This window comes from Ursus arctos, unplaced genomic scaffold (assembly GCF_023065955.2).
Source record: "Ursus arctos isolate Adak ecotype North America unplaced genomic scaffold, UrsArc2.0 scaffold_36, whole genome shotgun sequence".
Lineage (NCBI taxonomy): Eukaryota > Metazoa > Chordata > Mammalia > Carnivora > Ursidae > Ursus > Ursus arctos.
The window spans coordinates 6,679,054-6,706,867 of NW_026623050.1; the positions used below are offsets into that span (position 1 = coordinate 6,679,054).

Genomic DNA, 27,814 nt, shown 5'->3' on the forward strand with positions numbered 1-27,814 from the left:
CAGGAGGAGCCCCTCAGCCCCTCTCCGAGGCTGGCTTTCTCCTCATGCTCAGGAAGCCCCAGCGCTCAGGCTGCTTCTCTGCCAGAGGCGACCGGTCCTTGACCCAGCCCCTCCCTGGGCTGCTCCCAGCGCTCTGGTGACTTGACACTACCCTTTTTGCTGCTGCTCCTTTTACCTCCCAAACCTCCCCTCCCCCGCCTGAATTGGGAATGAGGCTTTGTTCTGGGGTGGACTCCGCATTTCTCAAGAACCTACTATGTGCACAGCCAGTGCTTATTGAAGTGAAGCCCTATGCCGACTCAGGCGACACAAGCTGCCCAAGACACAGCCCCTTCCCGCACCTCCCAGGGACCTCCCACACCTCCGTGTGACCTCAGCCTGCTGTGCCCACCCACCCCGCTGACCCCGCGAGCGTGCTTGGGCTTGGAAAGGCACGTCTGTGGGTGTGAGACGGAGCCACAGCATTCGGTGACTAGGGAGAAGCCAGGTAAGTGTCCACGCTTGGTCCCATCCTGGCTTGGGGACGCCAGGGAGGGAGTCCAGCCGGGGCTGTCAGGCTGCCCGCCCCCTCCCCCCTCCCCGGGAGAGCTCAGATGTTGCCCGCGGTGGTGGAAGAGGGTGTGTGGGTGTCAAGGACTCACAGACCGGGCTCTGCTGTCAGCTGGGAATGGATGAGGGTTCCACACTCTGCTTCCGAGAAAGGTGAATTAGGAGCTGGAGTGGGGGGCGGTAGGTGAAGGGGAGAAAGAGGAAAAAGAGATGCGGGTGAGGGGTTACCGAGCTAGGACCGACCTTGCTTGAAAGGAAAGGAGACGTGGCAGGCAGGGAAGTCGGAAAGATGAGGCAAGGGCGGGAGGGGCTTCTCAGCAGTCGGGGCCCTTTCGCTGGAGTCTGGGGCCCTTTCTGCAGGAAAGGGGGGTTGTCCTCGCTTGATTTTTCGTCTGGTCTTCCCGAGGCTTTGCCCTGGGGGCATCAGCCGCTGGCGAGGGTGGGGTGTTTCTAGGACCGCAGTTTTCTACAGTGGGTGCTAAAGAGGAAAAGGAGGAAAGGGGATGTAGAGGGGTGACGGCCAGGGCGGGGGCGAGATAAGATTTCTCGGGGGGGGGTAGCAGCTGGGGGATTGGGGCTCCAGGGTCGGGTCACCATGGGATACCGACTCAGGCTCTGCAGCCGAAGAGAAAATCCAAGAAGCCGGCAAAGAAAACCACCCCCCGCCACCACCCTTGGCACCGTACCCCTCCCCCCAGGCCCCACCACTCCCCGCACCGCCTCCCCCGGCCGCCTCGTGCTGCCCCCTGCGTTGGGACGACCGACCCACGGTTCTGATTGGTCGGAGACCGGGAGGGGGAGCCGAGGGCCGGATTGGCTGGCGGGGCCAGCGCAGGGCGGGGCGGCTGATTGGCGGAGCTGGCCGAGGGGCGCGCTGCTGATTGGCTGGGGACGAGGAAGCAGGAAGGAGGGCGGCGGAGGCTCCGCTCTCGGGGAGTTTGTGGGGGAACCGCGAGCGGCGTAGCGGATCCCGGAGCCCGGCCCCCGCCGCCCGCCCGTCCGGCTGCCTGCCCCGCCCGTCCGGCCCCCGCCGTCCGCCCGCCCCGGCCAGGCGCTCCCGCCCCCCCCGACGGCCCCGCCCGGCCGCGGCCCCCGCTCCGCCCGCCCGGCCCCGGCCCCCAGGAGGAGGCGCTGACGCAGCAGCGTGGAGCCCGGGAATTGAGCGCCCCCGGGGGGTTCCAGCCGCCGGATTCCAGCCCGGCCGGGGCCTGCGGGCGCCCAGAGCCGCGCCGTCCGCGCCGCTGTCCGGGTGAGCTAGGGGCCGGGGTCGAGGAGGGGGGGAAAGGGACGAGCAGGCGAGAGGGAGCGAGCAAGGGAGGCAGACGAGTGAAGGGGAGAGGACCGGCCGCCCGTCAGCGCGCCCCACCGAGCGCGCCGCGCCGCCGCCCCCGCCAGCCCGGGAAGGGACGGACGGACGGACGACGCGAAGCAGGTGCGGCCGCCCGCTTGCTCGCGCCGCCTCCCTCCCCCCCGGGTCCGGCGCCACGGTCCCGCCATCGGGGAGCGCAGCGCGCCTCGAGGTGACAGCCCCCGGGGGCCGCCCGCCTCTCAGGCTGGGGGCGGGGTGGGTGGCGGCCGCAGGGTGGCAGCTCGGCCGGGCGGCGGCAGCGCGGGCGTCCCGGGCCGCGGAGGGCGGGAGGACGCCGGTCGTTTCCTCGCCGCGGTGGAGCGGGTTCGCCTCCGAGTGCGCGGGCGGCAAGGCCCCCGCTCCCCCCCGCCGCGCCCCCTCCCCCATCGCAGTCCCCGAGGCAAGGGGCCGCGGCTGGGGGCGGCGCCGCGGGATCGCCCGCTCAGGGTGGGGGGCGCCCTCCCGCGCTGTGAGCTGACCGGTTATCGCTGGATGGGGGGCTGGGGCTGGGGGCCACACCGGGGCCGGGGGTAATGTAGACCCGACCCTATCGGGCTGGAAGGAAGGGAGGCGCCGAAGACGGAAGGGAACCGGTTCGAGAAGCGAGTGTGGGCCGCGGGAGGCCCGGCGGAGACCGTGCGGAGCGGCGGCCGAGTCCGAGGTGGGGCGGGGGGATCGAAGTTGTCAGACCGCCTCCAAGTGACAGCGGGACCCCGTGCTCGCGGCCCGGCCTGGTCTGGCCCTGCCCGCCTCTCCGCCTCTTCTCCGGGGCCGGGGGCCAGGTCAGGTCGGGCCCGAGGGGCCCGCTCCGCGGTGAAGCGCCGGACAAAGGCGGCGCCTGAGCGGGCGCAGGTGGTGGCGTCGGGGAGGGGAGCAGGTCCGAGCCACCCACCCCGAGGGGCGGGCGGCAGGGCCGGACTCTGCCCCAGGGATTGCGGGGGCCAGGGTGCCCGCCGGGAGAAGCTGCGGCAGTGGCTCCCCGCTCCAGCCGGCGATCACCTCCGGGTTCTGGGAAGAGGGGTCGACCCGGCTGGAGCAGAGGGGCAGAGGTGGGGTTATGCACACGGTGGGCCTGGCCGGTCTCGACTGGGTTAGGCAACAGTCTGGTGAGCCACTCTAGAGCCTGTAGGAATGAGGGGTTTCAGGAAGCAGAGTCTGCCCATGAGCAGAGGTTTAGTCCCACCTGGGACATCTAGTCGCCCATTGTCGACAATCTGAGGAGGGTAGAAGACCAGTTGGATTGGAGACTAGGAGATGTCCCCCAGAATGTGCTCCAACAACCCATCCACAACTGTTTTCAGCACTTTTCTTTAGCCAACAAGATACCCACAAAGGGTAATGAGAAGCTGGAGTTTATAAATCCAGGCAGGAATTTAATGATTAAATGAAGAGGTTTCCAGTCTTTTTCCTTTGTGCCACCCGAGAGATTTTCCCACCACCCTTTCCACTCCTGGTCTTCTGAAAAAAGGAGAGAAGGGCCCTAGAGGGAGCATATGTCCTAGAGGGACACCACTGTCCTTGGCTAGCTAGAGGACACTTGGGAACCAGTGGCTTAAGCTCTTGAGTGCTTCTGTCCTCACCAGTGATCATTTCTAAGCTGGATGCTGTTTTCTATTTGCAAAAACCCACTCAGAACTCTCAGGGCTTCTCATGGGACCCTGTACCTCTTTGAAGAGTTGGGATCACAAAGACAGGGAGACTGAAGCTGTTCTGAATGTCCACTTTTGCTGAGATTCCGGGTTCAAGTCCCATCTCAGGTAGCTGTTGGTTAGGACCTGCTCCCAGCTGAGGTTGGCTGTAATCGCATCCTGGGGAAGCTGCATGTCAGCCTTGCTTAGTATGGGCATGGAAATAATTCACGGCCACCCTCCGACCCCCTCCTCAGAAGGGTCTAGACCCCAGCGTGGGTGGAGATGAGGCTTTTGAGAAAGGGAGGTATTATCTCATGCAAGACACTAACATTTGTTCTGAGAGGATTTAATTGTATGTCTAAGGTTCGGAGAATGAAGAATTTCGAGGCCTTCTTGCCTCCTCTAGGCTGCACAGTGATTTCTTTTGGTGGCAGTCAGAAGGGGGTGACCTGGTCTGGCCACTGGAATATAAAGGGGAATTGCCAGAACAGTGTTCCTCTTTGACAGGCTCTTACCTGGCGTGAGACTCGAGTCAGTCCAGTCAGGTGTTCAGGAGGGTTTGCTCTGGAGAGTTCACCCCGGTGACGTGTTTCTCTGGTTTTTGTATCTCCTTCCTTTCCTTCTTTTCTGTCACTTTGCTGTCCTCATGACAGGCCTGTGTTGTCCTGGCTGCCTTCTCCCTCCTGCTTCCTCTGGCCCTTCTGATCCAGTCTGTACACAGCTGCTAGATCATTCTTCCTAGAGCACTCCTTCTCCCGTGGCATTCCCCTGTCCACACACTTTCAGTGGTTCTTCTTTTCCTGCAGTCTGACCCTAGACAGGTGCCCTACGGCTCTCCCCTAGCCGTGCGGGCACAGTTCTCTCCCTGCTTCTTTGCTTCTGCTTTCTCCAGTTGTCCCCAGAGAGGAGCCTCTTGCCTTCCTCTTCTCCCACCTGAACCCTGCTCATCTGTGTTTTGCTGTCAGTCAGACCGCTCCAGGCCAACATTGCTTACCCCTGAGATTGCGACCCTGGATTGTATCGCATGGTGTCTTCTTGAGTGGTTTTGTAGGTTGGAAGTTTCTTAAAGACAGGGACAGTATGAGTGTTAAAGCTCTGTGTGTAAGAGAGGGAGAATATTTTGGGATTTCTGTTATACTGCTCTGCATTGTTGTTTTTGTTGAATGAGTAAATGCAGTTGGCTGCTTAGTTGATTGGGAACAGGGGAAACCTTCCCTTCTTCCCAAGAAATGCTCAGTATGGAGTCCTTGGTGGTTTCCTTTTCTGTCAAAGGCACATAGATAGGGCATGTTCGGTTGGGGTGCTTTAGCGTGGGGAATAAATGAAACTTAGCTGTTGTTTCTGATACTCTGGCTGGTGGAGAGTCTGTGCTGTGGATTGCTCACGTGACACCATATAGACATGAATTGGAAAAGGGCTGTAATCCTGTTTTCCTCCTACCCCACCAAGCCATTCTCTCCACCCGGCTTTGCTGCTCTTATGCAATTTTCCTTGTTGTCCATGCTAAATGAATCCATATGTTTTATCTCTTCTCAATCCTGGGTGTAAATGAGGGAGAAAACACGGTTTTGAGAACAGAAAAGAAAAAGATTCCTGGGTCTGGCCTGTGGACCGGACTTTGGGGACTGGCATTGGAAGAGTGTTTATCACTGACATCCCAGGCACGATCAGCCCCACTCTGGACCCATCCCCTCGGAAGGGAAAGCTATGATCCCAGCTCTCTTGGAACTTCCGCTTTTGTTTACCCTCAAACCTTGGACCACGGGGGAAATGGGAAAGAGGACTGGTAACTGGTTTGAGTCTAGACAGTGAAAAAATAAATTCTGCATCCATCCCCTTTCCCCCAAACCTCCCTTTTGTGCCCCAGTTTGATGATTAATGGGCCAGCATTTCCCTTCCAAGCGGGAAGGCCACCCCTCACAGTTGCCATGGCAATGCAGACCGCTCCCGTCAATTAAAAAAAATCCCTACTACTTCTCTCCTTGCTTCTACTGTGGCAGGAGACAGGCTACCTCAGAACGGATCTCCCGGGCTCTCTCCTCAGCTGCTCAGGCTGTTTGGCTGTGCGTCCTAGAACACGGTCCTTCCTCTCTTTCTGGGGTCTGCCCGAGTCTCATTACCCTGAGCCAGTGGTGCCCCTCTTGGATCCAGCAGCCCCTGGAACACGTCTGTGAGGAAGCAGAGAATGACTGTTTTTTATTCATCCGCAATGTGAGTTAAAGACCAGAATGAGCCCTCAGCTTTCTTTTGGGGTTAAAAAAATTCCCATCACACCTTCTCTCTGGTAGGTAGAGGGACGGTTGGGGACGCTTTTGACATCCATAAAGGGAGTTTCGGTAAACCTGGAAGTTCAGCCTCCCAACATACATACTTCACATTGAAGTTGTATGGGATTTTCAGTTTATGGATTTTCGTCTCTCCCACCTCTCTATCCCAGCCTTCGGGAGGACTTGTGTGTTTTCATTTCATCGGTCCTTATTCCTCTCGGCCTTGCTTCGGCAGCATCTGGCCTCAGCGCCCTGTTGCAAGGTGAGTCATGAAAGAAAAAAAATCTTAAGGGAAAAAGTCTCGAGTTGAGAAGCAGGCTGTGTTGAACTAAGGCTGGCAGCCGAAGCTGCTGGGTTTATGGAGCATTATATGAACAGCCCCGACATTAAAGGGCCTCCTTTTTATGAATGGGTTGCGAAGAATGTAAATAAAGCAGCATCTCTCAATGGGGAAGCATTTTACATAAGCAGTACTACCCTGGCCCAAGTATTTATGGGAATTTGCTAGCACAGTCTGGCAAGACTCACTTCCTTTGTGAACTTGCCATTGTGCGGGGGACTTCGGAGGGACAAGGAGAGTGCTTCGTTGGATACCGAGGGCAACCGCAGCACTCCCGTTTTGTGGGTCCATGGCCTTGACCCGATGGGCCAGCTCGTGGCTAGGGTGCCTGTTAACTTTGAAAAGGCAGAAAATGCAGAGAGTATTCAAGAGCTCGTGAAGATCAGAAACCCAGGCTTCTGATGCCCCGGGCCCTGAGATTTCTGCGGCTCCTCACCCTCTGGGCTGCTTGGACCTCCCCAGGTCAGGGGGCCCAGGAGATCTCGGTGGATGAAATCCTGCCTGGTTTTATGGGAGGCACTTCACTGGAATGAAATGGGCCGGTTTGAATTTCGGCTCCTTTATGTTTCCCCGCCCACCTCCTGGTACTATCACTAATGAGCAGTGGACCGGCTACCAGGGAGGAGGAAGAGCCGCAGAGGCCTGCTCCGGGGCAGAGGGCCGGCCAGACAAGCCCCCTCGGCTCCACGGAGCCCCAGTGTCCCGCTCGGCTTTGCCGAGCCGAGCAGCGGCCGCAGGCTCCGGGCTTCCCGCGGCGGAATCGGTGCCCTGCCCCAGGCGATGTGCTGTCGCCGCTCAGGACCAGAGGACTGTGGGTTTGCTGAGCAGGCCTCGGGGCAGAGTCATGTGCAGGACTCCGTATTGTGTCCTGGGAAGGATTTTCCTCCAGTTTCCATGTTTCCCCGTGGGAAGCACCTGCAGAGGATGGCTGGTTATTCACCTGACTCAGCGTCCTACAGAAAACACAGCACATTGTCCTTGAGAGCCTCCGCAGGCCTGAGCCACCAGGAATAAATGAATGGGTTTGTCTCTGAGCCTTTCTGAGATTTGAAATGGGAATTTTTTTCCGAGGCACCGTGACCAAGTTACCTGAACGGAAAAAATGATAAGTGACTCCTCTTAGTAACAGGATCAATGCGAGGCAGGAAGTTGGTGTCTACATCTTTTTTCTCACGTCTGTTTCTTTTCAGTGGCTTTTGTGGGGGGGGCAAGGTGTTCTGACCCCCTGCCCTTGGTTAAGGAGGTGGGACCTTAAGGTATGCTTCTGCCTTTTGTGACCCCAGGATCTCACCTGGAGTGGTGGTGGCTGTTCTTCCTTCCTTTCCATCTCTGGTCCCTGTTGACTGCTCCCCCCCCCCCAAATGCAGTTTCCTGCCTGCAGAGGAGTGGGGTGGCCCACCCTTGGGCCCTTCTCCATCTTGAGCCTCCCTGTCTAAAATGGGGTGGGGGGGCACATTCAGTTTCATCACATTCTCCTCTGGCCAGGTGGTCTAGAGGTGAATTATTAGGGTTCAGAGGATCTTTGTAGAAATCATGGGAAAGGTGTTAGGGTGCTGTTTGATGCCAGGGCACCCTGACAGGTATGCCAGAAGGGAGGCTGGAGTCACATTCCTACTAGAGTCAGAGTTGGCAGGCCCTCCTCAAGAAGCGAGGGGTGTCTCCTGCCGTGGGCCTGGAGGGGTTCACACACATTCCACAGAATGTAGAAAAGAATTATAAAGTGGATTAAATGACTATGAGACATGATCTTCAGAGAAAATTGAAAGGACTTAGATTTAGTCAGCCCAAAGAGAGGTAGCCGTGGGGCAGTTAATACATCTTTGAATATTAAGACGGCTGTTCGGTCGGAGTGTGGTGACCAGATTTCAGTCTTTACTGCAGTTCGGGCTGGAGGGAGATTGCATCTGGCTCAGGAGAGGTGGTGGGATGTGGGGGGGACGTCTGTAGCCTTCTCTTTTGGATGTATTGTAAAATCAAGACAACATCTCTTCAAAGCCCTTCACCCCTTTCTAGTATATGAAGTGGGTTTCTTTCTAAAGCGCGTGTGAGAGTTGACTGGGGACTTTGAGCCGACTTTGCTGTAGACACAGTTCCTAGAAGTATGTGTATGTTCTCCGGCCGGCCCGCCGTGGCCGTTTCGTTGGAGTTTCATTGGAGTACATCTTCGGTTCCTTTGTGGTGAAAAGTCCGGGAAGATGACTACGATGTTGATACCAACAGTTAACACAGAAAAGTGAAATTGACTGTGCAGGTTGGTCTCGAATGTTGCTCCCTGAGCCCGCCAGCCGTCCTGTGTTGCAGTGAGGGTGGGGGTGGGGGCTTTGGGACTGACGCCACCTGCCTGGCTCTGTCGTCCCTAGCACGGAGGTGTGGGGGCTCGGGGCTCGGTCTCTCACCCCACGGTACCTGTGTTCTCCTTGTTTGGGTGAGACGGTAACAACCCCCTCATGAGGCAGTTGTGAGGATAAATGAGAGTGAATGTTACACGTTTAGGGTGGTGCTGGGCACGTAGTGAGTGCTTGACAAACATTAGCCATCCCCGTTCAGCTAGAAGCTTCGGCGGTGAATCAAGAATTCCCTACCCTGCACACTTAGGAGATTCGGGGACTGATAATGTTGGTTCCCTGCTGCTGAGCTCACCGCAGTGTCTGTGATATTCTTTGCCTTGATACAAGTCTGCCTCTGGTACCGCCCTTGCTTGCTTAATGCCTCGGAGTAAGAAGTGGAACGAGGGGAATATGTTCCAGAGATGCAGCTGGGCAAGTTGGAGAGAGAGGGAAGAGGTGGTAGTGGAAGAGGGTGGTGCTGTGTAAATAGTGATTTCCCTGCAGTAGCCCTGTTGAACTGAAGAGCCGCAGACTCCTGGGATTGGGGGAGAGGTGGGGGGGGTTCAGGGTTCCCAAGTGATGCCGTCAGTCTCGAATAAAAATGTTAAATGGGGTGGAGCAGGTGGGCAGCCAGATCTCCGTTCACTCAGCAAGCTCTTATTAAGCCCTGCGGGTGGGATGTCGTGCTAAGGCGGGCAGAGCCCCCCGTGTCCCGGAGCCCGCGTCCTAATGAGGGTGGCGCCAATCACTTAGTTAATTAGTGACCTGTGAGGTATTTGTGTTGGGTCCCCGTAACTCTAGTAGGGTTGGCCTTGTGGTTCTGACGGTGCTGGTGGAGTGCAGGGAAGGCCTGGTCTTGGGTCTTGTTCCTCACGCTGGCTCGTTGAGGATGTGAGCTCTCTGCTGGGGAGCCTGAGGGCAGAGCTCCCAGCTTGGCCTGGCCAGCCAGTTTCTTCCGCTCAGGACAAGAGATAGCACCTCCAGGCTTGGCAGACCAGCTCAGAAATCTCAGTTGTCCGTTCCTGGAGTGTCCTGGTGGTCGGACCAGCACATATCCTTTGCCCTCCTCGGCAGGTGCCTGGAGCAGGCTGGTGAGCTGTTGTGTTGTTTGAAGAGTTGTGTATCAGTAGCATGACATTTGCTGTTGGTTTTGCGGAGGGCCTGTTGCTGAGCTTTGGGGTGCCCTGTCTCTGTTCCTGTTTGATTTCTGCCCCACTGTTACCTGCCCGGAGCAAACGGGTCCTGCTCCAGGAGTAGCTCTGCTCCTGGCCCAGCCTGGGCATCGTGGAGTCTGGGTGGGAAGGTCTGAGGGAGCCTTGGCCTGGAAGTCTCTTGTCCCCCAGGCTGGAGTCATCCTACTGGGAGCTCCTACAGGTGAGTCTGGGAACGGTTGCACTTATGTCCTGCCTCAAGACTTCAACTTTGGTCTGTTGCTGCTTCCTACATCCAGACATTGGGGAAGCAAAGTTCTCGGGCTGGTGTCCCCTCACTACACGCGGCAGGAGGCAGGCCGTGAGTCAGTGTCGAAGTGAAGACCTGGCTCCAATTTGCGTGCTCTGAAGGTGCCGTGGAGCCAGAGCTGGGGAGCTCCAAGCAGCCGTACAGTCCTTGTCGCACTGTCTTGTCCTCTTTCTTCCTACCAGTCCAAGCCCCAATATCTTCGTCTCTTTTGCATTTTTCTCCAGCATTTCGCCTAAAACTTGACGTATAGGGGAAAAGAGCAAGCTTGTATTGAGCCCCTGTTGTATCCCAGGTCTTCTGCTAGGCACGCATTCTCATTTAACTTGATCCTCATAACAACTTCGCTGTGTCGACAAGGATACCAAGGCTCAGAGAAGTTCAGGCTGTTAACCAACCCCACTTAGGATTAGTGGCAGCACGAAGTGGCTTCCAGCCCCTGCAGGTCTTACATCTGCCATGTTGAGCCGCGGTGAGAGGTGAACCAGTGTTGGCTGAATGAGTGAGGTCGCAGGAGATGCCGTGTGCCTGGGAACGAGCGGCAGGTGCTCTGGCTTAGCTGGACTGGCACCTGCGGAGGCGGGTCTGCCTCGTGTGCACAGGGGCCGTGCACCGGGAGGCCGCTGGGGAAGGCACAGCCCCTCAAGTCGGTACGTGTGCCTTTAAGGAAACCCTCTAAAGACTAGTTCTGCATTGCGATTATCTTCTAATTTGTCAGGTTAGAGTTTCTTAAAGCACAGCACCGCGGTGTGACTAAAATGCAATGCTCTCTGCCCAGTACCCTCATTCAGTGGTCCATGTGTGTATGTTGACTTCTAGATCCTAGGGGTACATTGTCTCTCTTGCTGTCATTGAGCCCCTACCTAGAGGAAGGGCCTTGCCCCACAACCAGGGCACTGGCAACTTCCAGTGAGGAGGTTTCTTCAGCTCTACTGTTAACTATATTCCTGTACTTAATTGCAATTCTCATGTAAAATTGGAGAGTCCCTTTATAGTTTGACTCAAACCCCCCCTGCTCCCCACTGAGATGTCTGTCCCTTTATAGCTCCAAGAGACAGGCTATCTGGCTTTACATCTGAAGCCAAAAGTAAGTGGGGCTTCTGGAAACTTGGGTGCAGCTCTGGGCCTGGGGGGGGGGGGCCTCCTGCTGGGACGGTCGGAGCAGACAGGAGCAGCCAAGATGGGGACGGGTGCCGGGCTGGGTTGGATTAGCAGACCCAGTGTGGGGGTGTGTGTGTGAGCCTTTGCTGCCAGGCTGCTCCCACCTCTCTGGGCTCCTGGGAGCCTCTAGTGTGAAGTGTGAGGAGCAGGTGGTCCGACAGGCCATAGATAGGCTTGGGGCCTCCAGGGGCGGACCCAGCTCCTCATATGGCCAGCAGACCCGAAGGCGATCTGTAAAACAAGCTGTTCCCAGACGGCTCAGGCCGGTTCCCTTTGGTGGGGTGGGTGCTTCCTGCCCAAGTGTTGTAGGGTCCCAGCCTGACTGCAGAGTGAACTGGGTGCCCACAGCCGGTGAGGCTGAGCAGGCACCGGGGAGGCGGGGCCAGTGGCCGAGGCCACTGCTTTCTCTTTGGGGGCAGCACCCCGGGGGGCTTGGGCCCTTTGGCGCGTGTGCTGAAGCAGCAGTCCCACGGCAGGAGCTGGCGAACGCACGCCTCCTGAGCCCATCCCCTGGGCCTTTCACCATCCAGTTGAGTATTCCCCAGAGACACGGAGCTGTTGTTCAGGGTTTGTTGGGGTACCGTTTCTGCCCCTGTCCTCATTGTGTTGTAAACAGAGCCCCCCACGAGTCCCTGCACGGTGTCTCCATCTTTCCCTGGGGTTGATACTTGGGTGCCTTTGCTGGACTAGAAGCAGAGCAGACTTCAGGTGCAGGCGGGGTTTTCAGATTTCTCACAGCCCCCGCAGCCCCGGGCCCCTGATGTGGTGAACCCCCCAAGCCAAGGGCAGACTGCCCTCCTCTCTCCGAGGGGCCAGAAGGCAGGGTGGGGGCGTATGCTGGCCTGCCCTCACAGGTTCCTTCGGATGTGTCCGTTTGAGGTGAGGCAGCTGGCGCTCAGGGAAGTTAAGTTGTTTACGGGGAGCAGAGTCGGCATGCAGGGGTGGGTCTGCTTCCCTCGAAGGTTTGCTGCTTTCCAGTTGACCAGCGATGGGGGGGGGGATTCAAGAGATAACGGCCGTGACTGATCCTGGCTTTGTCGTAAGAGTTTCCGCGGCTTCACCTGTTCCTCCGTGAGTAGCACCGAGTACATGTAAATGAACAGGAGCCTGCCTTTGTGCTCTTGCTGCATTTCTTCTCGGATAGGAGATTTAATAAGCTCAGTGCTCGTGGAAACCTCTTATTCCTTTGGGGGCAGTTATGCCAAGAGAGCGTGTGAAGGAAGGCAGTGCTTAACTCAGTACCGGTTGTGTGACTTGGGTTATCATTGAGGGCGGTGGCTTGGGTCCAGGCCCTTCCTGACCCTCACCCAGGTGACCACCTGGTCTGCCTTTGCCTAAGACACCCCTGAATACTTTCCTCCTATGAAAAATAACCCAAAAAGCCTGAAAAGCAGAATTTAATGTGCAACAGGTAAGAGAGGTTTCAGGAAGGGTAGTGGAGCAGAGCCCTGGGTCCTGAACCCCTAAGAATGGAGGCGGGTGTACAGTCCAGAGCTGAGTAAATAAGGGTGGGGGGAGAGTTGTGGCCAACCACTTCCTGCCCCAGGGCAGCCCCTGCTTGCAGGAGTGATCTGGACTTGACCCATTGGTGTTCCCTTCAGTGGTGCCCACAGCCCACAGTCCCCAGGCCTCTGACCCTCCCTTGCACACAGCCCCCGGGTGTGCTCTGCCTGCGCTCGAGTGGGGGGTGTGGTGCAGGATCCCGCAGCAGCTTGAGGGCAAGAAGCGAGGCCTCCCTCCCTTTCTGCTCCTGTGGCAGGACTCCTAGCCCTGGACAGACGTGGGATGCGGGATATTGACCCTTCAGCTGGGCCTGCTGGGCCTGCTCTCTCCCTCAATTTCGTGACCCACAGTGCCTGGGCCTGTGATGGCCTGTTTGCTGTCTTTAGAGTAAGTGCGCTTGTGATTTTGGATTCCCCCTGTGGTTTGCTGGGTCTTCAGCATGGAGGACACTGGCCGGCCGCTGTCCTTCATGGCAGCTGGCTCTTTGCTCATCAGAGCTGGGGACAGTCAGACTGGTTTTCTTCAGTGGGAGCTAGCTTGACACAGTCGAGGTGAGCAGTAACATGCCCTGGGGAGTCTCTCCTAGGAACCTTCTCGGGAGAGAACCCGGACTACCTATGCCTGGGAGGACCGGGCTTCCCGGAGAGAAGGGTGGTGCTGAGAGAGCCCATGCATCCTTGGCTCTTGGCAGTGGTGGGAAGTTCCTGGTTGGGCTAGTGTGTGGGGACAGGACAGCAGGACGATTGACAGAGCTGGAAGGGGAACCACGCCTCCCGCTTTCCCAGGGTTTTCTTCCCCCGTTGAGCTGGGCCACCGCTGCAGGTTAGAGGGGCTGCAGGTTAGAGGGGCCCGGCAGTCTGGGAGCCCCCTCCACCCCGCCCCACCCCAGGGAAAAGCTGCGGCTGAAGTTCTCACAAGGGAAGCTTCAAAGCATGACTCACGCTCGCTCTCCTCAGATTGGAGCGCAGCGAGGCAGGCAGCAGAGACCCCAGCCTCTCCTCAGGATGGTGAGTGACACTGCCGCCTTAGGCACCACATGAAAGCTAGGCGTTCTTTTGCTGGTGACAAGGGATTCGGTGGATTCAGGGGGAGCTGGCAGGAGGCTCTTAGGCTTGATTTGGAAATGTGATGTGCACCCTGTGATTTAGAGGCTTCCTGGGATCTGGGGACAGTGGGTGTCCCTGAGGGACTGGAGAGCTGAATGGGGGTGAAAGAGTAAGACCCTATAGGGAACACATCCCCAAGTTCTGGGGACAGGCTCCCCTCCCAATCTCTCCCTCCTGGGCCCTTTCTCATGTTGAGAGGGGGAGTCTGAGGGGGTGGGGCCAGTATCCCAGAGTCCACCCTTGCCGCTGGTCCAGCAGTAAACCGGGGTGGGGGGTGTGAAGCAACGACAGGCCAGTCACCTCTCCACTAAGAGCTCTTTCACTTGCCAGGCTTGCAAGCACCTCCCTGAGCTCGCTCTCTTTCCCATCTGGCCCCTCCTTGCTCCGTACTTGGTGTCCATGTCCTTAAAGGCCACAAGCCCAGGTGACCTCAGCCTTGGCCTCCAGCCATTCCCAGGCCTGACTCCTCTGGTAACTTGGGGCCTGTTGAGGGGCTTGGGCTCTTGCTCAGCTATGCGGTCTGTTGGTGATCTCCGGGGCCCTTTGGGGGTGGGGAGGGGCTGGGCCTAGGCTTTTCTAGGAAATACAGATGTGCTTCTTGTGGGGGCTCCTCCTCCAGCACAGGGGTGCCCCGCGTTTGAGGAAAGGGCCTGGATGCTTTTCAGAGGGAAAGGAGGCATTGCTGATAAGCCTGCTGAGCAAACAGGGATGGGGGGGGCCACCCTGAATGGAAGGGGGGGCAGTGTTAGGGATCCTAGCAGACACCTGGGATTTTTTAGGAGCTCTCCTCTGTCTGTGCTTCAGGGAGGAAGGGGTTTGCCTCCTGTGCCTCTGTCTTGCCCCAGCCTGGGCTCTGGGCAGCAGCAGGGCCCCGCACGTGGCCAGAGCAGTGCCTGGCACGGTGCCTCCCTTTTCCAGTTTTCCAAGTCCTTTCTGAGCCTGACACCCACGATGCTCTCAGCCTGGTTTTCCGAGCACTCTTTCTCAACTAGTACAGTGTGTGGTGGGAGAGAAGGTACCCAGTGACCCCAACCACTGGCCCAAGGGCATAGGAGCTAGCTGGGAAGGGCTCAGGAATCCCTGGGAGCCTTCAGGCTTGAGGCTTTCAGGGTTAAATCCTGGCCCAGCGGGACTGCTCCCAGCCTCTGGGGGGGGGGTAGTATGAATAACAATAGCAGTGGGGAAATCTAGCTGGAAAGCCTGGGCCTGCCGGGTGGGGAGGGGGCTGCAGGGTGCCTGGGAGGGCAGAGCCTTGTCTGGCACCTTATTTGGCAGCACCTTGCTTTGGGTTGGGGAGTAGGTAGGGAGTGAACAGCTCAGTCGTCTCTGACCACTGACACTGACGCCTCCACCCCCCACCCCTGCCAGTTCTTCATTGCCTTGGCCATGCCAGCTTCCAGGATTCAGCCCAGCTCTGGCCTCTCATTCAGGACGGGGCCCAGGCTGCCCCAGGTATGTTGGGGGCAGGGGGACTATTTGCTGAGCAAAGTTAGGGGATGCTGCCTGGTCATGGGCATTTTCTGCCCAGGATTTTGGGCTTCCTGCCATGCCCCCCTCCCCAAGTCCTCTTCTCTGCCTGGCATCTTGCCTACCAGGAGGGAGACCTGAGAAATAGGGCAGGACTAGCAAGGCAGCCCGGGTTTGGTTTGTCCGTTTGTCTCCAGTTAGTTCTTCTCTTTGATACTTTATTTCCCTAACTCTTAGAGGCTGGTGGGGGGTCTCGGGTGTGTTCCGTGGGGTTCCTACCCAGGAATGCTGGCCCACGCCCTACAGACATGCCTTCTCTAGGCACAGGCACTGTTTGGGCTGCCCTTCCCCAGGATCTGAACCAAGATGGGCCCGGCTCCTGGGGCTGGCTGAGACCTCCCCTGACCTTGGACTCCTCAAAGCCAGGCCTTTCCCTTCAGGGGGCTTTCCCAGCAAGACCCAGGTTATGGCTGTCCTGCTGTACGTGCCAGGCAGGGTGTCCCCACAGGCTGGACTTTGCTTTCCTCCACAGCCAAGCAGGCGGGTTCCTCACCTTAGCTCCTGGCTGTCCCTGTCCTTATCTGCCTGTGGCCAATCTCAGAAACCCCAAGATGGGGGAAGGGTTGGTAATGTTATTGAAGGAACAGATGGGCTCCCACCACCGCAGGCCCGTCCTGGCTTGGTGTCTTCAGAGCCTCTCCCTGACCTGCAGTAAGCATCTAGCCGGAGAAGGACAGGTAGAGAGAACTGACAACTCTGCCCCCAGCACCTTCTGTCTTCTGACCCCGGGGTCTGCATCCTTCCATAGGCTCTTGAAGGGCTTAGTTCAAAGAAGGACCCTAGGCTAAAAGAAGAGTGGGGCGGCCAGTCCTTGCACAGCTGTTGGTAGCTTGACCCCACAGGACCTTTGCACTCTGGAAGAGGGGTCTTGGGAAAATCCAGGCTGTAGCGGGGGTGAGGGTCGGCCAGAGTTACTGAAGGGGGGGTAGACACCGGACGGGCTGCAGCAGAGGAGAAAATGGCTGGGCAGGTCAGGGTGGGCTTCTCTCATGGCCTGCCTCTGCCCTGCAGATTGGAAGTACTCCATGACACACACACGGAGGAAGTCCCTTCCCATGCTGAGTTCGGGCCCCGCTGGCCGCCGGGAGCCCCTGCAGATGGAAGGCAGCAATACGGAGCAGGGGGCAGAGAGTGTGGAAGCTGGCATGCCCGAGAGCCCAGGACACCTCACAGGGCGCCGCAAGAACTACCCACTACGTAAGCGCCCGTTGGTCCCCGAGAAGCCCAAGGCCTGCAAAGTGCTGCTGACCCGCCTGGAGAACGTGGCCGGTCCACGGAGTGCAGATGAGGCTGATGAGCTGCCCCCTGACCTGCCCAAGCCCCCGAGCCCAGCCCCATCCGGTGAGGACACGGGCCTCGCCCAGCCCCGTAAGAGGCGCCTGGCCTCCCTCAACGCGGAGGCCCTCAATAACCTGCTGCTGGAGCGAGAGGATGCCAGCAGCCTGGTGAGCACTCGTCGCAGCCGAGGGGGTGACCCTCACCGCACCCGGGACCGTGACCGGGCCGCGGGGGGCTGGGCCTCCTCCAAGAAGCGGCCCCGGCTCGGGGACCTTGGAGGAGGAAGTCGGGACCTGTCCCCAGAGCCAGCACCTGATGAGGGTGCCCGTCGAGATGGTGACGCAGCGCCCAAGAGACTGGCCAGCCTGAATGCAGCTGCCTTCCTAAAGCTGAGCCAGGAGCGGGAGCTACCCTTGAGGCCACCTCGTGCCCACCCAGAGGCAGACGGGCGCTCCACGGAGCCACCAGCGCTGAGGGCTCCGAGGCCAAAGTGGGCTAATAAGGTCAACGGCAAGAACTATCCCAAGGCCCGGCAGGGCCCTGGCTCTGGGGAGGCTCTAGGCCCACTCGGCTGGCAGAGGCACCCCGAGGAGCCGTGGCCGTCTGCCACCCCTCGTGGGCCAGCCAGCCAGCCACCTTACCAGCCCCTGAGCAAGGCTCTGGAGAGCCCCTTGGGGCTCCGCCCCCACCTGCCCCTGCTGATGGGTGGGCAGGCAGCCTTGAAGCCGGAGCCTGGGCGCCCAGGCGAGGAGTCCCCCGCCCCCAAGCAGGAACTGCACCAGCCCTCTTTCCCTGCGCCCCAGCCGTCCCCCCTGCCGATGCCTGGCAACCCTGCCCACTACAGTGGCCCGTGCGGTCGGCCCGAGCTCACCGCGCTTGGCAGCTTCTACGTGTGCTGCGGCCAAGATGGGCTGCGGTGTGGAGGCTACTCCCCCTGCCCCATGCTTCCCGAGGGCAAGCTGTCCCCAGTGGCTGCACCTAACGAGGGGCTCCTCTTGGCGCCGAGCTCGGTGCCCGCGGGCACCCCTTTCCAGCACCCTCCCTGGGGCTCTCGCTACTGCTCTGGCGAGGACACTGGAGTGGACGGCTACAGCATCTGTGAAATGTTGCCCCCATCTCTTACCCACATCGGCACTACCTGTGGCGGCTGCCCCTACAAAATTCCTTTTGCAGCAGGTAAGCCTTCCTCAGTGTGGGATGGCCCAGGGAGTCAGACGTGGAGTCCCAGGAGGGTGGGCCATGGATTGGGGTGGGGCTCCTGGAGGGTCTAGCTGCTATGTGGGAGGTAGGGGTCTTTGGGAAGGGAGGACTCCCCTAGTTTCATACCCCAAACCGTGGAGTGTTCCCGGAAAAGGGGCCCGTGTCTAGCTCTTAGCTCTGCTCTGTCCCCGCTGTCTATGGAGATTTCTTAGCATGGCAGTTACGTAGCATTGTGGCAGTGGAGGGGGCAGGGAGAGCCACCCCTCCCTCCCCATCGGGATACCCATTCGTCTGCTCTTGAGTAGCAAGTTAGATGTTGAAAATAGGGCTTTTGCCAGGTGGCTCCTGTGTCCCTCTGCCTCCCTCAAGGAGAGCTAGAACTCTGCCTTGCAGGAGCCCATTCCACCTGCGTGCTGGCCTAGTTCAGCGTTCGTGGGAAGGATGGTGGGTACCAGGCCCCGTGCCAGCTGCAAGAGGACTCCTTCGCCCTGGCCATACGGGCCTTGAAGGAGAGGTGGTACCCAGACGTAGCGTCACTTTGCTAGGGGCTAACAGAGCGGGCTGAGTCCCCTACACAGGCGGGACGCTAACAGGGCCCATGGCTTTGGTGTCTGCCTTCCTAGCAAGGCCCAGCCACCTGAAAGGCTTGCACTGCAGCCGGTGAGACACCCCCATGGTGCTCTCTCTTCCCCCAAACTGGCAAGAGTGTCCTCACATGCCTCTCCTGCCTCCGTCCCTGGCTCCAGGGTGGGAATGAGGTGACCAGAGCCATCCTGTCTGGCAAGTCTGCCCTGATGCTGATGAAGTGAGAGGCCAGGCCTTACCAGGGCTCTCCCCGCCACCACCCCACACCCCTTCTTGTAGGGGTCTATAAAACAACTTTATAGACCAGCTGACTCTGGCCAGACTGGTTGTTTCAGGTTTTGGCGTGAGTTAGAGCTCTAAGAAATGAGATCAGGCTGGTGCTTGGGCTTTTCCTTCTTTTTTGTACCACTCTCCCAAATCTAGACACCTGATCTGTGGCACCCAAGACCCTGCCCCCTTGCCCTCGAACCCCAGTAAGCACCATGTGCCAGGTATTGTGCGGAGCGCCTCACAGACGGGAGGCCACCTGGCATGTAATTGAGTACAGATTCTAGAGCCAGACTGCCTGGAGTGAAATGTTCTCCCCAACTTCCTTAGACACGTGACCGTGGGACAAGCCAGTAACTGCTTTATGTCTCAGTTTCCTTAATTATAGAATGGTGGTAATGGTACTTACCTCATAGGGTTGGTGTGAGGATGAAATGAGCTAAAATATTCATACGAGAAACACCCAGGACCCCCTCTATGATATTGGCCGTCCCTCCTTATATTGCAGGGCACTAAGAGGTAGCGTGACTTGCCTGCGGTGACACAGTGAGTGGCAGGTCTGGGATTCGTATCCTGGGCTGACTCCAGCTCCCCTGCTCCTAAGCACTGTGGGAGCCCTCGAGAAGGTTAAGTTAGAGCTAGACACACTGTTCCCACTACCCGCCCCCCCGTTCTTTCGGGCTAGCAGGGGGACATGGAGATGGCTGTGGACCAGTCTCCAGGGGCAAGAAACACCCTTGGCCAGTCATTCTGATGGTCCACCTTAAAGGCCCCTGCCTCCACTTGGCACCTCAGCGACCTCTGGCTTCACACTCAGCATTGAGACAGGGGCAGGCTCTGGGACGCCTGGGTGGCTCATTGGTTAAGCAACTGCCTTCGGCTCAGGTCATGATCCTGGAACCCCGGATCCAGTCCCACATAGGGCTCCCTGCTCAGCGGGGAGTCTGCTTCTTCCTCCGACCCTCCCCCCCGCACCCCCACCTCATGCACTCTCTTTCTCCCTCTCGTTCTCTCTCTCTCAAATAAATAAATAAAATTTTAAAAAACAAATAAAAGATAGGAGCAGACTCTGAAAGCAGGGGCACCAGCGGGGTTACTGCTCGTCCTCACCTGCCCTAACCCCCTCTCTCCTTTTGCCCAGAAGGCTGCAGGTCCCTAGGCCAGCTGGAATTTCCTCTCCCGGAAGCTGGCCACCCTGCCTCACCTGCCCACCCCCTCCTGGGATGCCCTGTGCCCAGCGTGCCACCTGCAGCAGAGCCCGTCCCCCATCTTCAGACACCCACCTCGGAGCCCCAGACAGTAGCCCGTGCGTGCCCTCAGAGCGCCAAGCCTCCCAGCGGCTCCAAGTCGGGTCTGCGCACGGGCTCCAGCTGCAGGCACACGGCGAGAAGCAAGGCTTCCTGCAGGCCCAGCCACCCCAAGCAGCCACGTGTCCAGCGCCCACGCCCACGCCGCCGTCGCCGCCGCCGCACTAACGGCTGGGTGCCCGTTGGGGCTGCATGTGAGAAGGCTGTCTATGTCTTGGTGAGTGCCAGCTGTTAGCTCACGGGGAGAAGGGAGGGTGGCAGTCAGGACATAGGACCTGCTATGAGGGGATCCCAGGACCCTTGGCTCTAGCCTCTCCGAGAGGTGACAAGGGGCTCTAGCTCACTTACACTTGGGAACTGATCGTGCGGACCAGCCTGCTCCCCCAGCCCCTGCTGATGCTGTGTCACAGGCCTTGGGGAGGGGAAGGGGTGCACAGTGAGTCACGGCGGGTGGCCGCCATCTCTGTCGCTGACTCTCAGGGAAGCCATCTGAAGTGTCTTCGCCTCTCATCCTTGATCATGCTGTCTCTTCTATCCTGGATTATAAAATGGAGGACTTTTCCGGAGGCTTTCTGGACAAGTGCGTGTATAGGGAAAATTGGGATAGGCAGAGAAAATGAGGGATCCAGGAACACCTGGGTTGATGAGAAGAGTATCGCCTAAACTTTATCGATCTAAGGTGCTTTTATCCTCACCGCTGTCCTGTGAGGTGTGTATCCCATGTTCCTGTCTTCATTTCACAGATGAGGAAACTGAGGGATAGCGGTGGATTAAGTGATTTGTCCAGGGCCGCGCCACTCCACAGTGGTGGTTTAAGGGTCAGAACCAAACTGCCCCCAATAGGAAGTTTGAGGACCGTCTCGATGCTGGGGCGTGGAGCAAGAGAACTGGCTGTTGGGGAGTGGTGGTCCCAGCGCAGCCCCAGAAGCTTTAGGCCACTTTCCCACCCCTTTTCCTATTTTTCATCCTTTCTCCATCCATGGGGAGCTCCCACCCCATCCTGCCCCTGAAAGCCGGGCTCGGGGAGAAGGAGACCACTACGCAAAGTGCTTTTGCAGTTTCCCATCCTCAGGGGTGTGACCGCCCTGAGGAAAGCACGCAGGGAATGTCTTCCACTCACTCCGTCCTTGCTCCCTCCTCACGAGCCCGTTCGCGTCATTGGTTTGCCGCTTAGGATGAACCAGAACCAGCCATCCGGAAGAGCTACCAGGCGGTGGAACGGCACGGGGAGACGATCCGAGTCCGCGACACTGTCCTCCTCAAGTCAGGCCCGCGAAAGACGTCCACACCTTATGTGGCCAAGATCTCTGCCCTCTGGGAGAACCCTGAATCAGGTACCCCCTGCCTGGCGTCTGACCTGGCACTAGTCTCCTCGTGTTCTTGGCACGGAGTCTGCCTTCCGCTCAGCCGGCATCTGTCTGCTGCTGAGGGCCGCAGATGGCCTTGTGCTTTGGGTCGGGTCAGCCCTTTAACCTTTCCGGCCTCCGGGACCTGGGCACCTGTCCCCCGCCTCACCTGTCAGTGCCTTTTCCCCCTTCTTCCTCCATCCCTGACAGCGTTCCAGGCCCCTGAATTGCCAGGCTTGGCCTGAGGCAGGGGATGTGGGTGGCCGGAGGCTGTAGGATTGGCTGGGGCATGGAAGTGGGATGATCGTCCCGGGCAGGTAGCCGCCCTTGCTGCCTGTCTCCGCTGCTCTGGGGTTGTCTCCAGCCGTGACTGCTTCTCCCGTCCCCCTAGGAGAACTGATGATGAGCCTCTTGTGGTATTACAGACCAGAGCACTTGCAGGGAGGCCGCAGTCCCAGCATGCACGAGGTGAGGTGCCTGTCAAGTGTGTCAGGGAGGGCAGGGGTGGGAGGGGGAAATTGTGGCACCAAGAACATGGTATGGGGAGGCAGCCATGGGCAGTGAAGTCGTTGTCACCTTGGACGCCACACAGGCCTGGGTTTTAGCCCGTTTTCCCAGCACTGCCCCAATTCACATTTCAAAGGGAATAGTAACCTTTCTCTTGAAAGGGGGAGCAGGAAGGGAGACCCCCAAAGGTATGTGGGAATGGGAGCAAGTGGCTGTGCCCTTGTGGCCCCAGGAAAGGGGAGCTGCACCCCTAGCCCCCTTTGCTGCTGTCTGTGGAGCTAGAGCGAGGAGAGAAAAGGCTTGGGACACCCTGGGCACTCTGCCAAGCAGTGTGCTGGGAGAGGTAGTGCCGTCGGGTGTGGTCGCTCAGCCCCTCTCCTGGGCTCCCTTGTACTTTGTTGCCCTTGCTGGGCTTTTCGTTTCATGGGGGGATGGGCAGCACTTCTCCTCTCCTCCTCTGAGCTGGGGGTGGGGGTCAGGAGGCTGATGACATGGCCGGGGGGGGGGGGGGGCTGCTGGAGCAGGCCTCTGGCTATTCCTGAGTAGGATGGGACCGGGGAGGAGTGAGTGCCCTAGCGTGGGCGCTAGGTGAGGAGCAGATAGGCCGAAATTCTGGGGAGGCTCCCTGGCTTTCTAGGCACTGGCTGAAGTTGTCTCAGGTCAGGAGTCAGAGTTAATGTTGGCGTTGCTTCTGGAGTTACGTGCCGCCAACCCTGGTACCAACGTCCCCCTCTCTCTCCTTGAGCCTTTGCAGAATGAAGTCTTTGCATCGAGACATCAGGACCAGAACAGTGTGGCCTGCATTGAGGAGAAATGCTACGTGCTGACCTTTGCTGAGTACTGCAGGTGGGTGGTGCCCGGCCCCTCTGGCCAGCTTCTCCCCGCAGACTCCCCAGGGCTGTTTCGGGGCTGCCTGAGATTCCCAAGAGGATCTCCTTCACAGGGCCTGCCCTCCCAGAACGTTCTTCCTCACAGCCGCCTTCTACGGTCTGATGTTTGTAGAAGAGAGAAAAAATTGTTCCTCCTCTGAGGCAGAGTGGTTGGGGCAGCGTTCGGCGGTGGTTACAGTACTGCTCTCAGAGAACCATTGAGGAGAATTGGCAGGTGTTGGGAGGGAGGTCCCAGCAGATGTCTCCCCCCAGTGACCGAGACGATGGACTGGTGGTCGGCAGAGAGGCCGGAGCCCCCAGGACAGGGATGGAAGCAGCACCAGCCCTTCTGCGGGTCGGAGGGGAGGCCCCCGCTCTCTGGGCAGGGTGGGGAAGGAGTTGATCTTCCTGCAAGGGTGGCTGTGGTAAAGACGGCAAATGGTGTGTGTCACTGCAGATTCTGCGCCATGGCCAAGCGCCGGGGCGAGGGCCTCCCCAGCCGAAAGACAGCACTGGTGCCCCCGTCTGCAGACTACTCTACCCCGCCACACCGCACAGTGCCCGAGGACACGGACCCTGAGCTGGTGTTTCTTTGCCGCCATGTCTATGACTTCCGCCATGGCCGCATCCTCAAGAACCCTCAGTAGCCTCCTGAGGCCCACACTGGGGCTGCCCGCGGGCAAGGGGGGCTCGGGGCAGGGGGCACTGCTTGAAGCACAGCACTTGGTTAAGGGGCCACGGGGGCTTGAGATTGCTGGCCTGTGGTTCTTTGGGGGGGGGGGAGGGCAGGGACCCCTATGGGTACTGGGCCCCTTGGGAGGGAAGGGAGGCCAGGGTATAAGGAAAGCATCACAGCCCTCAGCTTGGCCCAGGGTACCCCTCTCTGTGGTTGCCTGGGTGGAGACTTGAAGCAGCAGTCTTCCCCGAGGCTGGGCCAAGCCTGAGGGGCATGGGGCCCTGGGGGGGGAGGGGAGAGTCCTTCAGGAATAAGGCCCAACAGGCTTTTCTTTAGCCTCCCCTGGGCCCTTCAAGGGGGGAGTGGGAGCCAGCTTTACCTCACCCACTGTGACCCGCTGCTTCCCCATCAGCCTGGGACCAGGCTCTCCCAGATTCTAGCACAGCTCCGAGCTCCTTCCTTTGAGGCATAGAGAGCCAGAGTCTGGCTTCCAGAGCATAGACCTTCTCTTTCTAGACTCGGGGCCTTTCCCTGGCTTCCTCCTTTGCCTTTGCAGTAGCCCCTGGTGCTGGGACAAGTTACCCAGTGCACACAGTCATGGGTGTGGCCCACTTGTGGGCGTCAGCTTCCTGTCTGCCTCCTGGTGAGGGCCACCCAGCAGGTCTGGCTTCCCAGAAGCTAACTGGTCAACATGGGGTTTGTCATGTCTGGGAGGGCAGAAGGGAGCTGGGAGGGGGTGGGGGGCAGGGGGCAAGGCAAATTGCTACCTGATTTATTGAAGACTTTTCCTCTTGCCTTACACTTGGAGGTTCTAGGAAACCTCTTGCAGAACTTCATCCATGACTCTTCAAGCCACACCCACCTGAAATCAAACCAAAGGAGTGCTGTGGCCCCCTTGCCCTGCTGCCCCTTACCCTAGTCTTCTGTAGATTGCACTAATTTACGTCCCTGCGAGAATCAACACTGTATCAGTCCACAGACCTGCTGAGCTGCAGCCACTCACTCGAGGAGCTAAGGACCTGCATTTTCAGTTTGTTCCTGTTGCCCAGGGGCTCTGTTCTCACCTCATGCTGCTCCCCAGAGTAGGTTAGGAGGCCGGGCCCCCTGTTGTCCTTGCCAGGCCTCGGCCCTGGCCCCCCTGGGGCTCTCTGTGAGGGGGCCGGAGCAGCCTGGTTCTATCCCATTTGTACCAAAGAGGAGCGCGGTGGGGAGGGGGAGAGGAGAGTGCGGTGTGGTCTGGGCGCTGCTGTTAGCACTTCCCGGGGGCATACCTCTGGGGGCGGGAGCCAAGGAGGGCAGCACTCCTCCTCCCCTAGGAAGGGGCAGGCACAGACCCAGCTCGAGCTAAGGAGGTGACACCGGGTGAGGACGGTCAGGCTGGGTCTGAAGAGGTTGGTGGAAGCGAATCCTTAGGATCCTCCTGGCAACCCCAGGCCCTGTACTATCCCTGAGAAGATAGGCTGCTCCCGATTGGTCATTAGGCTTGGGGGAGGCCTGGAGGGTTCAGAGGTGAATTTACACGTGGAAAGCCCAATCCCAAACCGGAGGGGAAGGGACTAGGGTGCCCTTGTATTGAATAAGCTGTTCGGAGGAAGGCGAGGGGCAGTAAAAGAGGTTGGCAGGGAGTGGCTGTGGGGGCTCTGGAGAGCTGGCCTGGGAGCCTGCTCATTCCCAGGGTGCTGGGCCCTTGCTGCTAAGGAGCCCAGCGTCACTCCGCAGGAGAAGAGATCAAGGCCCCTCCTTCCCCGGAGGCGGGGTCCGCTGCCCAGAAGTAAATGCTTTTGAAATCTCTTAGATGTGGAAATATTTTTTCGAACCTGAAAATGCAGCCGGTAGAATTTCAATGGAAGCATAATTCATGTAAAATATATTTTAGTTGATATTTTGTAAAATGCACTTTTTGTGTGTGTCGACCCTGGTTTCTCAGATCTGTATTTCAGTGTTTACAAGGGAGGGAGGACCTTTCCTCGCCTCCCTTTTGACAGAGATTAGAAGTACTTCTTTAAGAAAAAAATAAATTTGAAAAATTGTATTGATTTAGAAAAGGATCGTCTCCTATGTGTCCTGTCATCTTTGTTGGGGGGGGGTGTGCGTGCAGAGGGGCTCACTACTCTTTATTTTGGGGGTCCCTCTTAGCCCTTGCAGTGCAGGGGCTGACTACAGCCAATAAACAAAAAGGGCAGGAAAGAAGGGAGAAAGCCGATGGAGGAAAGGAGACAGAGGGAATGAGAACTTGGGGTTGACTTCTTGGCATCATGGTGGCCAGAGCTTCCTGCCTGGACAATGAAATCCTTGGGTTGCCAGCCTGCCCCTGGCCAGTGACCTGGGAACTAGTCCCCAGGTAGGTGCAGTGTGAAGATAGCACCTCATCACCTTGGGTCATGTCCTTAGGGAACCGACCAGCAGAAACTGCCCTAGGGCCTCAGCGTCTAGTCTGGCACTCCTTGCTGAGGGCATGAAGGTCACATCCCAGGCCAAGAGTTTGTGACTGCCTGGACCTTGGTTCCACCCAGCCTCAGTGTTGACCATACTCAGTGTGGCGCAAGCTTTGTGGTCATGGGGGTTCCTAGAGGGCAGAGCATAGCTGCCCCCCCCCCTTCATTCTGGTAAGGACATGGGGGCTGGTGCACTTCGGTAGAGGGTATTAGCGGCAGAGACACTGCCACAGACTTAGCACAGCACTGCCATCAGCGTGCTGCCCAAGGAGTCACGTGAGGTGGACAGTGTCCTCTCATTTTACAGACAGGAACGGTGTGGAGACAAGTGCCTTGCCCGGGGACTCCCCCAAACTGAGTGGCTATTCCCGTACTCAGACTACTTTGCTGTGACTAACACAGAAGATTCTTCGGAGGAAGGAGCACACATTGGCCAAATTATCAAAACATTTCAAAGGTTTCGTTTTTTTCCCCCTCTTCTAGTATAAAAAGCATTTATGGCTTTAAAAAAACCCGATTCCAGTGGGAAGTAAGCACCATACCAGAAATCTACATTCAGTGCTACTGGAAGCGAGGAGCCGTTCAGTGAAGTCTGAACCTGAAGCAAACTTACAAATCAGCGGATGGTGCATCCTGAGATGCACCCCAGCCATCAGGCAGGAGATGTTGGGGGCCCACTGAGACGCTGGCAAGCCCCCAGGCATCATCCTGTGTGCTCTCACATTGCCAGGGATAGGGGGCCATCCACGAGCCCTCTAGCTTCATCCAACTCCCCTCCCCCAACCCCTCATGCTTCTGAATTCATCTGATCAGTGGTACCTCATTCTCCCACTAAACTCAAAGCCTCTGGCATCTTCTACTCCTCTTCCATTCAGCCCTTTAGTACTGTAACCTGGGATCAGCGCTTCCTCCCAACCATTCCACATTTGTGGTCCATTCATCTCTGAAGGATCACGATCAGGGACGTAGGGTGTGAAATCAGACTGACCCATATAGAGTCTCAGCTTCCCTAAGCCTCCCGATTTCCTCAGCTGTGCGGTGGGAAGGCCTGTAGTACCCACCTCCCAGGGCGACTCGGACACCGAACGAGAACACCAAACACCGCGCAGGCTCCTGCCTTGGTCAATGTGGACGCTGAGCACAGCTCCACTGGCCCCCCACACGTACCTAGCAGGACGCAGTCTGCACCCTTAGCTAGGTGCCCAGTTCAGGCGGGGAAAGGCTGGCCACTGCTATCCTAGGCCTTCCCGTATCTGCCTGTAGCCCCCATGGCCAGCCTGGTGCCGCTGAGCACAAGTCTGGCTCCAGGCAGGGAGGCTGCTGCCCTGTGCCCCCCAGCTCCTCACACTTCAAGATGTGTGCTGATCACACTAGTGATCACCAGGCACCGACTTGTCACTGACCCCTCACAAGAGTCCCAGTTATCCCACCTCTTGGGCCTGGGGGAGGAGAGACAGGAGGGGAGAAGACTGCATTTCCAGACACTTCATCGTTACCCAGTGGGTGAACATGGTAATCCACCAGGTACTGTTCAACCTAACGGTCACCATGGAGATGAGCCACCGGTCAGTGCTTGACAGTCTTGCTCCTCATTACTGGAGTGGCTAGGGCAGAGTGGGTGGGGGGAGCACACTGGGGACTCTACTTCCAGCGAGAAGGAAGGATTTCCCGAAAGTTTGGACTCAGCGCTGCCGGTTTCCTCTGCCTCCAGACACGCTGTTGAAGGAAGGTCTCAGCCCGGCCAGAGCGTGCTTCAGGGCGTTGGGTGCCGGTCCTCTCCGTCCAGCTCCCCGAGGGCACGCGCTGCGCCAGAGGGAGCCGTGGCCTGGGTCTCTGCTGCCTTTCGGGCCTCGGCAGCTTTTGTCTCCGAAGCCCGGAGCTCCAGGGCGGCCCTGGCTCCGGCGCCCTCTCCCGGGTGGGGGTCTGCGCGCGCCCTCCTAGCCCTCTCGGTGCAGGGGCGCCCGCCTCTCTCCCCGCCCCCGGCCTGGGCCCGCCCCCGCGCCTGTGTCACGGCGGGGCCGGGGGCGGGGAGCCGCCGGGCGGGACATCCGGCCACGGTCCCTCGCCGCGCCCGCCCGCCGCCCGCCGCCCGCTCCGGCGCCGCAGCCCCGGAGCCGGCCACCCCCG

The 27,814-nt window shown here is 58.6% G+C and overlaps 1 protein-coding gene across 9 annotated transcripts; it reads left to right on the forward strand.

The window, feature by feature from the left end:
• Positions 1-648: 648 nt before the first annotated feature.
• On the forward strand, positions 649-25,297 carry BAHD1 (bromo adjacent homology domain containing 1). 9 transcript variants are annotated; one of them, XM_057306288.1, is made up of 7 exons: positions 649-702; positions 16,229-17,671; positions 19,689-20,071; positions 21,029-21,188; positions 21,592-21,668; positions 22,453-22,553; positions 23,034-25,297. In XM_057306288.1, exons 1-7 carry the CDS (start codon positions 672-674, stop codon positions 23,221-23,223), a joined length of 2,385 nt encoding a protein of 794 aa, XP_057162271.1. In that variant the 5' UTR covers positions 649-671; the 3' UTR covers positions 23,224-25,297. The 9 variants fall into 9 exon arrangements, with proteins under 9 accessions (XP_057162271.1, XP_057162273.1, XP_057162272.1 ...); XM_057306290.1 differs by having other exon boundaries at positions 22,462-22,553; XM_057306289.1 differs by having other exon boundaries at positions 19,692-20,071.
• Positions 25,298-27,814: the final 2,517 nt, after the last annotated feature.

Excerpts from the sequence above, each read along its gene's own strand:
- BAHD1 (XM_057306288.1), top strand. The coding sequence starts at position 672 with ATGAGGGTTCCACACTCTGCTTCCGAGAAAG. Across the intron at positions 20,072-21,028 it reads AGAAGGCTGTCTATGTCTTG|GATGAACCAGAACCAGCCAT; the intron begins GTGAGTGCCAGC and ends TTTGCCGCTTAG. Across the intron at positions 21,189-21,591 it reads CTGGGAGAACCCTGAATCAG|GAGAACTGATGATGAGCCTC; the intron begins GTACCCCCTGCC and ends CCGTCCCCCTAG.